General features: G+C 34.9%; 2 protein-coding genes and 1 long non-coding RNA gene across 3 annotated transcripts; all 3 read left to right on the forward strand.

Moving 5' to 3' along the window:
• The first annotated feature begins 6,804 nt into the window (after positions 1-6,804).
• Positions 6,805-9,410, forward strand: LOC114412559. Its single transcript, XM_028376530.1, has 3 exons — positions 6,805-6,812; positions 7,339-7,958; positions 9,347-9,410. Exons 2-3 carry the CDS (start codon positions 7,339-7,341, stop codon positions 9,408-9,410), a joined length of 684 nt encoding a protein of 227 aa, XP_028232331.1. The 5' UTR covers positions 6,805-6,812.
• Positions 9,411-11,220: 1,810 nt separating this feature from the next.
• On the forward strand, positions 11,221-12,316 carry LOC114404824. The gene is made up of 2 exons (XM_028367583.1): positions 11,221-11,993; positions 12,083-12,316. The coding sequence occupies exons 1-2, from the start codon at positions 11,583-11,585 to the stop codon at positions 12,242-12,244; spliced, it is 573 nt and encodes a 190-aa protein (XP_028223384.1). The 5' UTR covers positions 11,221-11,582; the 3' UTR covers positions 12,245-12,316.
• A 736-nt stretch (positions 12,317-13,052) lies between these two features.
• On the forward strand, positions 13,053-13,457 carry LOC114404835. The gene is made up of 2 exons (XR_003665149.1): positions 13,053-13,095; positions 13,177-13,457. It is a non-coding gene; the product is annotated as an uncharacterized LOC114404835 (long non-coding RNA).
• Positions 13,458-14,863: the final 1,406 nt, after the last annotated feature.

Here is a 14,863-nt window from a genome sequence, read left to right on the forward strand (position 1 = left end):
TGATGTTACATTAATTATATCGTGAGCTATGAATTATACAATAACCCGACCAGTGTTTATGCGCAGTGTTAAAGAGAAAGTGTAGGTTCCTAGTTAGGAACCAGTGTTAAATTATAGTGCAATTGTGTTAAACATGTTTGAAACATGAGTGTGAGGTCGTGGTATTGTATAATTCATGAGCAGTGCTTATAAATGAAATATGTGATGAATTATGAAATGATATGTTGCCTTGAGATTATAATATTGTTATTGAGATTGAGTAAAAGTGTAAAGTAGAACATGTGTTGAATTGTGAAATACGTGAAAACATGTGATGGTGGATTGTGACATTATGAGATGTGAAATTGTGAATGAGTTTTGGTTGTGAATAAGTGTGTGATTAACTCTTGATGTGACATTATTTATGTTGTAAGCTATGAATTGTACAATAACCCGACCAGTGTTATCTTGAGAAAAGTGTAAATGCGCAGTGTTAAAGAGAAAGTGTAGGTTTCCTATTTAGGAACCAATGTTAAAGAGAAAGTGTAGGTTCCTATTTAGGAACCAGTGCTAAATTGTAGCGCAATATGTTGTACGTGCTTAAGACACGAGTGTGAGGCCGTGGGTATTGTATAATTCACTAGCAGTGTCTGTGTGCTAAAATGATTTTAGGGGTTGGACCTGAATCAGGAGGGAGAGGCCCTGACGGACTCTTCGGAGTGTAGGCCTTGGGGGTCACCGGGTTTGAGTGCTCCTTTAAGCCTATGTTGATCCCATATGGTTGGAGCATTCTCGCAAAACATCATGACCCTGACTGGTCTCCCTATGATCTTACTTAGTGAGAGTGACCTGACAAACTCATTGTGTGGTGTGTCTTGTTATGTACTCCTAAGCGCCCCAGGGTGGTTTTTCACTGACATGGTACCACATTGCATATAGGCTTGAGTCTTAGCATAACTGTCTCATGCGCTTGCTAATTATTTATTATGAAATTGAGGTGTTATTATGTCTTGATCAGAGCGTGTGATTCTTGTGTAATGTGATTGATGATTGAAAAGTGTGATTGATGGATGAAAAGTGAACTTTGAATGACAAAGTGGTAGAATTACATGAATTACGTGTAAGTAAGTTTTATTTGGTTTATATGATATGTATATCTAGTTGTCTTGTTTCTCTATTAGTTAGGAATGTGATAACTCACTCCCGGTTTGTTGTTTGTGTTTGGATCCTGTGATGATCTTGAACTTTGTGTTCGGGGGAGCAGATGACTAGGTGAACTGCTTTAAGGAATATTGTGCTGAAGGACGTCGAGACACAACACTCTGATAGGATGTGACATTGGGATATAAGGTTTTATATTAATTCTATGAAGTCTCAGACGGCCTTGTTTGAGCCGATGACTTTATTATTTATTTGGACAATTTTAAAAATGATGTAGAAGAAAGTGATTGTGAACCTTTTATCCCTTTGAAAGACTTGTATTTAAAAATGTAAAAAAAAAATACTTTTAATTAATATTTGAATTTTTATTCCTTTGTTAGTATATAGATGAGGGGTAGAGGGTGTCACATGTGTAGCTAAGCTCTAGCTTCACTACTACAAAAAGCAGTTTTAACATCAGTTTATTAACATCGGTTTTGGACAAAACCGATGTTAAGTTAAACGCGGTGGCATATTTGTAAATAAAGTATTATTCTTAACATCAGTTTTCCAAAAAATCGATGTTAATGCATACACATTAACATCGGTTTTTGAAAAATCGATGTTAACATCATTAGTTAACATCGGTTTTTCAAAAACCGATGTTAACGTATGATATGTTAACATCGGTTTTTCAAAAAACCGATGTTAATGCATACACGTTAACATCGGTTTTTTGGAAAACCGATGTTAATGCATACACGTTAACATCGGTTTTTTGAAAAACCGATGTTAACATGTGATACGTTAACATTGGTTTTCCAAAAAAACCGATGTTAATGTATACACGTTAACATCCGTTTTTCAAAAACCGATGTTAACATTAGTTAACATCGGTTTTTGAAAAAACCGATGTTAATATAAACTTTTTTTTAATTATTTATATATTTAAAAAAAAACATATATTGCGTTATTAATTATATTTTAATTAAAAAAATAATAATTAATAAACAATAATAAATTCAAAAGGTAAACATTTAAAAATTAAAATAAATTTTTAAAATGAATTCAAAAAAATCTTCATAAAAAGGTAAATGGAGAATATTGTTTAAAAATTCTATGAAATCCTACTATATTTATGTTATCGTATTATCTTTAAATTAAAAATAAATTAAAATATTTGTATATATTAATTTGATTTATTGAAAATATATGTTACAGTGGTTTAATTTAAATAATTATAGTTATCTCATATATTTGTAGGATTTAAAAAAAAATGATATTTTCATTATTTCTAAACAAAATTTTCAGAACAAAAATAAAAATATTTTCATGAGACACGAAAATTATGTTTTAAGTCTTTAAATTTAGAGTTTTTCCGTAAAAAAGCATTTTGCCAGTACGAGTGGCGGGAACCGCCACATGGACAGCAACTCGCCAACTCCACTGGCGAGTCCCCCTCAAAAACAGACCCCCTGGAAAAAGTTTCAAAACAGCCCCTTTTTGGGAATTAGTTTCTAAAAGGGACCTAGTTTGAGCAATTTGCCGCAGGGTTACTAACAAATATGAAATATATGTCAAGTTCACTAAATAAAACGTTACCCAAAGAAAAGACTTCAAAAAGAAAATATGAAATATTATATTTATTAAAATAATATATAATCAACTTAAATAATATGATAAATGATATATTCATTGTTGGACTTTAATTACATGTATGACTTTTCATTTTTTATAATTTTTTTAAAATATTATTATAACATTTAATATATGAAAATATTTATGTTTCTTATTATTATTTAGAAGAAAAAATCATATAAAGTATATGTCGAATAATAAAATTTAAATATATAACTTTTATTACTTAAAGTAACATATACCAAGGACAATATTTTTCCCCAAAACTTTCAGAAATAAACATATAGTTTCAAATGCATAAAAAAATCCCCACAAATAAAAAAAAGGCATTTTGTGGATCATTTATGTGATAAAATATATAGCACTGTCGTGTATCCTCGATTGAATCATTTCCCCATGCTTGATTGAATAATTATAGAAATATTCATATTAAATTAAAGGATTCTTATATATTTTGTAAAAAAAAAATCCTTTATTACTAAAAAAAATAAAATAACCTGTGATTTAGTAAAATTGATGTTTTAGCAAAACCTAAACCCCAAATCTTTTCACGCAGTCTCTCTCTCTCATGCTCTCGCCACCACAAAAATGGTGCTTCCTTGAAACTTGGTGAAACCTAGGTAAGTGAAATGCGGTTTTATCTCTTCCTTGTTTTGCTGTGCAGTTTCATTTTTCTACCATTCTTATATTGATTTTGTGTTGGAAGCATAGCAGGGACCACGCGTAGCAGGGACCACGAGGACAAGGAGTGGCCGCGGGTGAGGGTCGATAACGCTAACCGAATTTTGTTACGCTTTTGTCACGTGTATATAATGCTTGTTCGAATCGATTCTGCATTTTTTTTCTTTTCAAACTAACATTTCTTTGTTGCTTTTAGCTATACGTTTTGCTGCAGCTTTCCTCGGGACCTTGTCGGCGACCGTACCCGTTGGATGAACAATGCGAAGAGGTATGTTTGTTGAATAGTATTTTTTTTGGAGGAAAAAGAAGGAATCATGTTAAGTCCGTCTTTTGTGTTTATTTTTTTTATTATTGCGTAGGTAAGGTTGAAACCTAAAAATTCAAAATTCAAAATTGATTTAGCCATTGATCTGGAGTCAGATAATATTGACAAAGAGTTTGCCAACAAATACAACACCACGAAGCAGGTTTGTTCGTTATCTCTTACAATGTTAACCCGATGATGCTCCTAAGTTAACAAACTACAAAAGTAAAACTAAAATAACTGATGTGTTTTGTTAAATATGTGATAGCGAAGGTTCCAGGGCTCCTTGCCTCTGAAATTAGCAATTTAATTTCCCAAGATATATCAGTGCTCCCTGATAATATGTGTGCTACTTGTTTAAAATTAACAGCCATCAAAATGCTTATTTGTTGGTTCCACTTGCTGGTGCTACGAATGGTGTGTGAAATAGATATAAGTATAATGTAAAATACCAAAAGAGATTATACTTAGGCATTTTCGTCCTATTTATACCACTCTCAATTTTGTTATTTTGGTGTTTCTTACACACGGTGAGGTGGGAAATTCCTCTAAAGGCGATTCTCATAACAATCACTACCTCTGGCAAATCTTAGGTTATCATCCGGTGCTTCGTGGTTGTAACAAGGTTCATCCTTTATTAGGATATTCTTGATATAGGCTTTTGGGCCTAGCTATTGGGTTTAGGAAAGTGGAATGTTTGACAACTAATTATTGAACTTGATGCAGTTTGCTTTGTGGTCTGTTAGGTAAAAATTGTAGATGCCATTTAATTTTTACTAACTTGATGTTTCAGGTGCATGTGGATGCCCGTTGGTCCCACCTCCTCAAGTTCGTTGTTTTCCCTATAATCAAGTAAGTATCTACGAATTGAACAATTGAACTCCATTTCAATGCTATTTCTATTTGTTAATATAACCACATTTATATAATTTATCTTTACTAGTTAACTAAATTATTTGCCAGAGTGATGCTAATTAGATATTCTCATCAAATGACAGAATACACCTGGACTGCCTTTTTATATAAATTAAAATTAATTTATACATAAATTAAATATAACATTGTGATGCTACGATAATTTAAAATTAATTTATACATAATTATTTGCCAAAGTGATGCTATGTCGTTAAATTTTATATGGATAAGGTGATATATAGTGACATACTATCATTTTCTATTAAGCCATGATTATCAATTACCTTTCCATTTTATTTTTTAGTTAATTGAATTTTTTAACTAGTATAACAACCATTTTATAAAATTTATTTATGTTTGACTTACTCTGCATCTACCTCTAAAGAAACAGGGAGAAATTTCTTTATTTCTTTATTTCTTTATTTTTCATGTCTATTTAGCTTAATTAAAAAACTCCACTTCTGTTTTAAAAAAAAAGACTCACACTTTTTTTTATTTTTAAATCAGTATCCTAAGATAAATAATAGTAAACGTTTAATATTTAATAATAAAAGTATCATTTTATCGTCCCTTAATTAACGTTGATTGAATACTGCTTATTTGATCTTAATGTATTAATTTATATATATATATATATATATATATATATATATATATATATATATATATATATATATATATATATATATATTTTGATGCAGTAAATAACTTTAGTGTATGCCCATCACGATAAGTATATAATTAATGAATTTAATTAAACTACTGTTATGTTTCTTTGTTAGTTAGTTTTAGGATGGTTGAACCATGATTTTTTGAAATTAGAAAAAATCTTATTTAATTTTGAATTTAATTAAAATATTTTTCAATAAAAAAATTATTAGTTTGGCCTCGAATATAAACCAAAAAATATAAATTCACAATAGTAAAAAATGTTAGTTAACTTTATTTAATTTCATCAATGTCATTTGAAAAACTGAAATTCATTTCCTAAACAATCCTCTTTACGCTCTCACCAAAGTAATAAATAATAAATAAATAGCTATTGGCTCACGATTGCTCTGTAACAATTTTTTATTTTATTTTTTATAGTTATTCCAACGAACATAAATTGATTAATTAATTAATTAATTAATTAATCATACTTGGTTAAACAGGCTATCTGTTGAGAAGCTAGCTTCCACTGTGCTTTGGAAACTCTCCACTCCATGCAGCTATACTGAAACGGAGTCCTGGTATTCCTTCTAATTCACACCAAATTACTAGCTTGATTTTTTTTTCCCGCACATTAATGAATATATATATATATATATATATATATATTTATGGTATTTTAGTTTAACTAAGAACTTAGTTTATAACTTATAGAACTGGATTTATGATATTATTATATGATTTGCTTCAGGCACTTAAACATCACAAAAAAAATTAATTCACGAGTAGATCGATTTGAAGTTCACGTCACATCAGCCTTAAAGTTCCATTAGAATAAGATATGATGATTTGAATTTCACGTCATTATTCATGAAAATGTCACAATAAATAGAGCCATACACAATCAATAACTTTCACCCCAAGATACCACTTGAAAACCCAGCATGGCCATATACATTTCAGTATTTAACAAATGTCAGTACATGTCTACAGTAAAGCACATTTCTCTGATGAGAAAAATTCTTTTAATTTTATGAAATTAAGAGTTCAAAGATAGTTCTTGGTATCCAATATCATTTTATGACTCCCTTCCAATGAAAGAGAATTCATTAAGTATGAACCACAAACTAATAGTAAGAACTAAGTAAATATGAGTGTAATACATGATACTTCTGAAGAGCAGTCCAAGACTGGAAATCCTTCCACTGACCCAACATAAGACACCTGCGAGTAACAAAAACAAAATTAAGTACAAAATGAACACGATATCCCATGTTATGCGAATTTCAGAATCTCGAGTCAAATTGTGTTAAATTTAAGAACTCTCCTTTCTAGAATAAATTTAATATAATTTAGAATAAATTGTTCTCATATCTTCTGAGCGCTTATTATACTTAATCTTACTCTTTTTTTTATCATACGCAAGATTGTCTTATGTAGGTGTTCATTCAATTATTTCTTTGATTCTTGCTTTCATTTTGGACCGTGCTACTCATCATCACAGGTACAAATGTTTGTTACCAATGAATATTTTTATTACGTGTTCACTGCCATTAATGACAATTGATATATGCTATACAAATTGTGTTCATGATGAGTGAACCTTAGATTCCCGTTTGAGATTGGATGCAATGATTCTTGCGGATAGTTTGCATTAATCATTGTATTCAATCTTGAATTGTCCGTTTGGAAAGTTTGGGGAGACTGATATTTTTATAGTAGATTCATGTGTTAAGGTTAAAATTATTTTGTTTAATTTGATGAAATTTTGGTAATGCATTTCTAGTTGTTCTCTGAGTGCATACTTGATTATCGGGAAGTTAATTTCACCGATTTCATGTCGTGTACTTGGAGACCAATGCGAAATGCTGCCAAAATTTTGTCAAATTTAACAAAATAGAATTAACCCTGATGTATGAAGCTACCATAAAAGACGATCTTCCTGAATGGGATAGGGTCACACCTTTAATAAAAAAGTGAGATTTTCATGCATTGAATAACTTTGAGAGTATGACCGAGTTATTACTTAGATGGATCGAAGTTGGATGAATGAAAGTCGCATCAGCCCAGAATATGAGGAAGGCGTCGAGCAATTCTTACAATTTGCTTCACAAAGAGGTCAACCGGATGAAGATGGAAAATATTATTGTCCTTGCATCAATTGTTTGAACGGAAGACGACAAATACTGGATGACATACGAGAGCATCTGTTGTGTGATGGAATTAAGAGAAATTATACGACGTGGATATGGCATGGTGAAATGACAGACATTCAGAGTGGGCAACAATCCGAACCGTTTGATGTAGAAATGGGAGATCGCTTGGAGGATATGATTCGTGACCTTGGACAAGAGTCTTTCCAGCAAGCACATGCCCCTGTGTATGAAAGATTGCAGGGTGACTCAAAGAAGCCTTTGTATTCGGGGTGCAACAATTCCTTGACGCTATTGTCGGCGGTGTTAAGTCTGGTTAATGTCAAGGCCAGATATGGATGGAGTGACAAAAGCTTTACTTCATTGCTTCAAATAGTGCACGATCTGCTTCCACAGGATAACACATTGCCTAAAAGCTACTATCAGGCAAAGAAGATATTGTGTCCGATGGGTATGGAGTATCAGAAGATTCATGCTTGCCCTAATGATTGCATACTGTACAAACATGAATTTGAAGAAATGTCAAAATGCCCTAGGTGTGGGGCGTCACGGTACAAGGTGAAGGATGATGAGGACTGCAGTTCTGATGAAAACTCAAAGAAGGGCCCTCCAGCGAAGGTGTTGTGGTATCTTCCCATCATTCCAAGGTTTAAGCATTTATTTGCTAATGAGGACGACGCAAAAGATCTTACCTGGCATGCAAATGGGAGAAAATCTGATGGAATGGTCCGTCATCCAGCTGATTGCTCCCAGTGGAGGAAGATTGATAGTTTGTATCTGAATTTCGGCAAAGAGGCAAGAAATCTTAGACTTGGACTAGCCAGTGATGGAATGAATCCATATGGCAATTTAAACACTCAACACAGTTCATGGCCAGTTCTACTAGTAATTTACAATTTTCCGCCTTGGTTGTGCATGAAGCGAAAATACATGATGTTGTCTATGATGATATCAGGCCCAAGACAACCAGGAAATGACATTGATATTTATCTAAGTCCGTTGATTGAAGACCTGAGAAAGTTGTGGGATGAGGGGGTTTTAGTGTTTGATGGGTTTCGCAAGGAGACTTTTCAAATGCGTGCAATGCTATTTTGTACCATTAATGACTTTCCAGCATATGGGAATCTCAACGGTTACAGTGTTAAGGGTCATCTTGCATGCCCCATCTGTGAAGAAGACACAAGCTACATACAACTGAAACATGGTAGAAAAACAGTGTACACTAGACATCGCCGTTTTCTAAAAGCTCATCACCCTTACAGAAGATTGAAAAAAGCTTTTAATGGAAGTTAAGAGCGCGGACACCGTTAACTGGTGAGCAGGTCTTCCAGCGGGTTGAACACCTAAATACTGTATTTGGAAAGACCCAAAAGAAGGATAAAAGTAAGAGTTGCATATGGAAGAAAAGGTCCATTTTCTTTGATCTTCCGTACTGGTCTGATCTAGATGTTAGACATTGTATTGATGTTATGCATGTAGAGAAAAATGTATGTGACAGTGTCATTAGGACACTCCTTAACATTCAGGGCAAGACGAAAGATGGTCTAAATACCCGTCAAGATCTAGCTGACATGGGCATACGATCGCAGTTGCATCCAAGGTCTGATGGTAAAAAAATATACTTGCCTCCAGCTTGTCATACTTTATCCAGAAAGGAGAAGATCAGTTTGTGCCAGTGTCTGCGCCAGGTTAAAGTACCACAAGGATACTCTTCAAATATTAAGAGCCTTGTGCAGTACAAGGAGCTTAAACTGGTGGGGTTAAAGTCTCATGATTGTCACGTGTTGATGCAACAATTGTTAGCCGTGGCCATACGAGACATTTTGCCTAACAAAGTCAGGTTAGCCATAACTCGCCTGTGCTTTTTCTTCAATGCCATATGTAGCAAAGTCCTTGATCCGGTCAAGTTTGATGACTTGGAAAACGAGGCTGTAATTATACTGTGCTAGTTGGAGATGTATTTTCCTCCTGCTTTCTTTGACATCATGGTCCACTTAATTGTTCACTTGGTCAGAGAAATCAAATGTTGTGGTCCTATTTATCTGCGCTGGATGTACCTGGTTGAGCACTACATGAAGATCTTAAAAGGGTATACCAAGAATCTACATCGTCCAGAAGCATCTATTGTTGAAAGGTACATCGCAGAAGAAGCCGTTGAATTTTGTTCAGAGTACATTGAAAAGGCTAAACCTGTTGGCCTTCCTGAGTCTCTCCATGATGACAGAGTGGGCGGTAAGGGTTCAAGAGGACTGCATGTTATCACTCCAAGTGTAGAAGATTTGTTACAAGCTCACTTGTATGTATTGAATAACAGTAATGAAGTTTTGCCATACATAGTTCAGCATGAACATTTACTGTTTGTGTTTTCAAATGTAAGTGGGTTGACAGCAACACCGGTGTGCGAACTGATGATGTAGGATTTACATTAGTAGACTTAAAGAAACTAGCTTACCAGAATGACCCTTTCATCATGGCAGAACAAGCTAAGCAAGTATTTTATGTGCAAGACCCTTGTGATGAAAGGTGGTCTGTGGTTCTAAACGGGAAAACAATTGGTGTTAATGTAGAAGATGATGATTCATACATGGACACTTATGTTAGTCCTTTGTCTATGCAAATGACTTCTAACAACGTCGGAGAAGAAGAAGCTGACGACGTTCATGCTAATCGTAATGATCATGATGAAGGAGAATTAATTTACATCGTCTAACGTAATTTTCTAATATAATATTTCATTTCGGTACATTCATTTACATAACTCTACAGTGTTTTTTGATAATATTAACTAACTCAACTTTTTCTCTTTAAAGGACCATGGCTACTCCACCTGCCTCACCTCCTCCTCCTCTTCCTCCTCCTCCTGCAGACGCTGATGCGTCTCCATCTACGTTGAAGCGGACACGCAAGGCGACACGGCTACGATCATTGGCCACTAGACCACCTGGGGCAGAAAGACCTGTGGTCAACGTCGATCCTGCTACCGGCAAGGCCGACGGTCCCCACAAGAAGAAATTAAGAACATATTTGGGGATTGTCGCTCGTGATAAGGTCGACGTGACATATGACACCTGGAAGGAAGTCCCTACTACTTAGAAGGATTTGATATGGGAGGATATTCAGGTATTTGAGTTTTCTTCGTTGATTTTCTTTAATAGTCTAAATTTGTTATTTACTTACAATAAAACCTAATTTATTGTCTGTCAGGCGGAATTTCAAATCCCTGAAGCTTCTGATAGTAGGACAAAGAAGAAAATTATTCAGATTGTCGGCGAGCGCTGGAGGCAGTTTAAATCTGACTTGACTAGGAAATGGGCACTTGCAGTCGACAAGGACGGTGCGAACGACATTGTCTGTGAAAAATATGGCATTAGCAAGGAGAAATGGACTCAGTTTTGTCAGACTCGCAGAGACCCCTCGTGAGAGGTATGTACTTTGTCATTTTAGTTGTTTTCCACAACAAAATCACTTCTTATAATTTATTGTAATAATCATTTTCATTAATGTTATACTTTTGCAGGATGTACGGAAAAAGGCATAGGCCTCCCAGAAGCAAAACACTGCCCCCCACGTATTGTCTCGTGGGGGTTATGAATATTTAGAAGAAAAGCTCATGGCTGAGAAGACAAAGAAAAGACTGGAAGAAGCTGCCCAGTCTGGAAGCACTGAGGGAATCATTGACCCTCCATCTCCCATCAGACGCCACGTGAAATGGAAGATGGCCCGCACGAAGAAAACTGGACAGATGACGTTTGAGGCAGCAAAGGAAATAGCTGACAGGATTGTAAGTCATTTTTAATTAATAATTGTAATTATCTTTGTGTATTTTGTGAATTCCTTGGACAAATATGTGTTCGGTACAGGATTCTTTGGACGAGCAGGCGTCACAGGGATCGTTCGTCCCTCATGGACGTCAGGATATCCTGACTGCTGCCATTGGGCGACCAGAGCACCCTGGCCGTGTTCGTGCTATTGGAGCCGGTGTCACCATAAAGCAATACTTTGGATCAGCTTCACGAACATCCCGCAGTTCTTCCTCCATGCCTCTTGAAGACCTAGAACAGCTGACCCAACAAATCAGAGACCAACTGGAGGAGTCAATCACATAAAAAGTGACTCGAAAGATGATGGAATCCTTCAGCCTGATGCAGTCCCAGTTTCAGTCTCAGATGCAATCACAGGGAATTGCACTACCTCTAGAGCCAGAGGTTGGTCCCTCAGGTCCTCGTGTTAGCACAAAGGAGAGTTGTGTTGTTCCCTCAGGGAACGATCCAGGGACGGGTGACTCAGACAAATGCGGCCTATATATTGAAGAAAATCCTTCCCGCTTGGTTGCCCTAGGAAGACTTTACGAGGGATCCACAACAGTTCACAACATCCCTTTGTTGCATGGCCAAGTCAAGGTTGGTGTTGAGGAGGTTAAAGATACAGAGGCTCTCGTTCCTGTACCCACTGACGAGGTTACCTTAGTGGGACAGACACTTAACACTTTCCTTGCTTGGCCAACACATCTTGTGAAGCGTTTATCAGAACAAGTATTTTACTCTGATTATATATTTATTTTTTTTCAATTAATTTGTTCACTGTAATCAAAACTTTCTAATTAACTATGTTTTATCAATAGGCAGCTGTGTCTCCAACAAAACCTCCAGAGAGCCCGGATGAAGAGGTCGATGATCCCCTGTACCTGATGACATTGACCATCCCACAACTGTTTTTGAAGCCGCTCCAGGTTATGTGGGATGCTACCATATTCGGGGTGTTTAATCAAAACTTCCCGTTGTAAATAAAGCACGAAGATCTCTCTGAAATTGCACATGGTGGTCAATGTCTCAGCATATCTGTTATACAGTTGTGGATTCTGTAAGTCATTTTAGATTACTATTAATTACCAAAGTAATTGTTTTAAATTCATACATAATTAACTTTGACTTAACAACACAGCCATCTGACTGACACAAGTGTGCGAGCGGGGAATTCTGATGTGTATGGATTCCTCGAGCCACAGTCCATTCAGAGATCTGGGCAATCACAATTTGAATCCGAAAGTTACATCAAGAGTTGGATACAGAGTTCAAAACGAGATGTTTACCTTGGAGCCTATCTGAATAGGTAAGTTAAACACAATAATTGAATTTAAATAATCTATACTACTACAATAACCCATATTCGTCTCTACTGCAGTGGACACTGGCAAATGGTCGTCATTCTACCTAAGGAAAACCTAGTTGTCTGGTTTTGTTCTTTGCATAACAGGCCAGACAACTACCTTAAGGGAATAATTAACAGGTCCGTATTGTTTTCAATACATTTTCATTGGCATAACTCAATAACATCAATATTTTAATGTTCCTTATATTCAACACTAGTGCTTTGAAAGGACTTGATGATACTCCACAACCGAAATCCAAGGCTGCTGCTAGGTGAATTGTTGTTAAGGTACGTGATTTAAATAAAAGTTTTACTTATATATATTTTATGTGTGTGTACACTAATTGTAGTTAACGTTTAATTAATATCCAAATTTCATTATGTATTTAGTGTAATAGACAAAAAGGAATCACTGAATGTGGCTACTACGTGATGCACTGCATGTCCACGATAATCTTAGGATCTTTCAGGAATAATTGGGAGACGGTAATTGTTTATTACAAACAAATTTGGTTTTTTTATAATTGTTATTACATTATTAATTTATTTTTTTATTTGATCATGCAGTATTTTAATGAAGTTAGACCATTGGAAGCAGAGAGATTCAAGGCACTTCGCATACAGTGGGCACAGTATTATCTAAAAGTTAGAAATCAAACATAGGATGTTAGGCAACTATGTAACTTTAGGTTAATTAATTAGTTTACGTACTTTGCATTACATTTTTTACAATTGTTGTTTCATCTTAACATTAAACAACCTTTGTTGATAGCTAGTTTTTTGCTAAAATCTATTTGAAAACTGAATGCAAATGATATATGTTGTGTGCTGTGTGGTCTGATTTTAAATTTATAGGTTAAATTTTGGTTTTTTTGTAAAAACAAAGACATTATATAAAAAAATTCCTGAAAACAACATCGGTTTTTTATAAAAACCGATGTTAACGTGGGTTAACATCGGTTTTTTTATAGAAAAACCGATGTTAACTGTCAATAGCAACACATTCGTTAACATCGGTTTTTTGAAAAAACCGATGTTAACTGTCAATAATAACACATTCGTTAACATCGGTTTTCTGTAAAAAACCGATGTTAAAATTCAATAGTAACACATTCGTTAACATCGGTTTTTTATAAAAACCGATGTTAACTGTCAATAGTAACACATTCGTTAACATCGGTTTTTATAAAAAACCGATGTTAACTGTCAATAATAACACATTCGTTAACATCGGTTTTTTTATAAAAAACCGATGTTAACAACCGATGTTAACGTGGGTTTACATCGGTTTTTTTAAAAAACCGATGTTAACTGTCAACAGTAACACATTCGTTAACATCGGTTTTTTGTAAAAACCGATGTTAACTTTCAACATTAATATACATTTTCTGGGTGTAATTCATATTAGCCACATCGGTTATTTATATAACCGATGTTGGTAATTTTACGTTAACATCGGTTTTTGAAAAACCGATGTTAACGATAATACTATCAACGTCGGTACTTTCAACATCGGTTGAAAAACCGATGTTGAAAGTCATAAATAACCAATGTAGAAAGCATATTTTCTAATAGTGCTTCTTAAGGAATCTTCTTAAGGAAGCTTCTCAAGGAGGTGAGCTTAGTTATGAGAGGGGTGTGTGTAGCTAAGCTCTAGCTTCTCAAGGAAGTTTTCTCAAAGAAGCTTCTCAAGGAAGTTTTCTCAAGAAAGCTTCTCAAGGAAGCTACCTAGTCTATAAATAGAAGCATGTGTAACACTTGTTGTAACTTTGATGAATGAGAGTCTTGTGAGACACAACTCAAAGTTCAACTTCTCTCCCTTTTTTTCCTTCAATTTCATGCTCCCCCCTCTCTCTTTCTCTCCCTCTTTCTTTTCCTCCATTGAAGCATCCTTCCAAGCTTCTTATCCAAGGCTCATCTTGGTGGTGAAGCTTCTTCTTCCATGGCTTATTCCCTAGTGGATGGCGCCTCCTCTCACCTCTTCTCCTTTGTCTTCCGCTGCATCTCCATGGTGGAAAATCACCATTAAAGGACCTCATTGAAGCTCAAAGATCCAGCCTCCATAAAAGCCCCACAAGCAAGCTTCCATCACATAGTCTGATATCGCATAAGACACAATTTTTAACCTTTGTATTTATTTGCATTTAATCAAAATTTTAAGGCTCCTGATTCATCTTAAGACATAAATGTCTTTTGACTTAACATGCATGCTAGTATTTTTAGCTTTCCAAGCCATTATTCTCATTTATGAAAC

This window comes from Glycine soja, chromosome 1 (genome assembly GCF_004193775.1).
Source record: "Glycine soja cultivar W05 chromosome 1, ASM419377v2, whole genome shotgun sequence".
Taxonomy (NCBI): Eukaryota; Viridiplantae; Streptophyta; class Magnoliopsida; order Fabales; family Fabaceae; genus Glycine; species Glycine soja.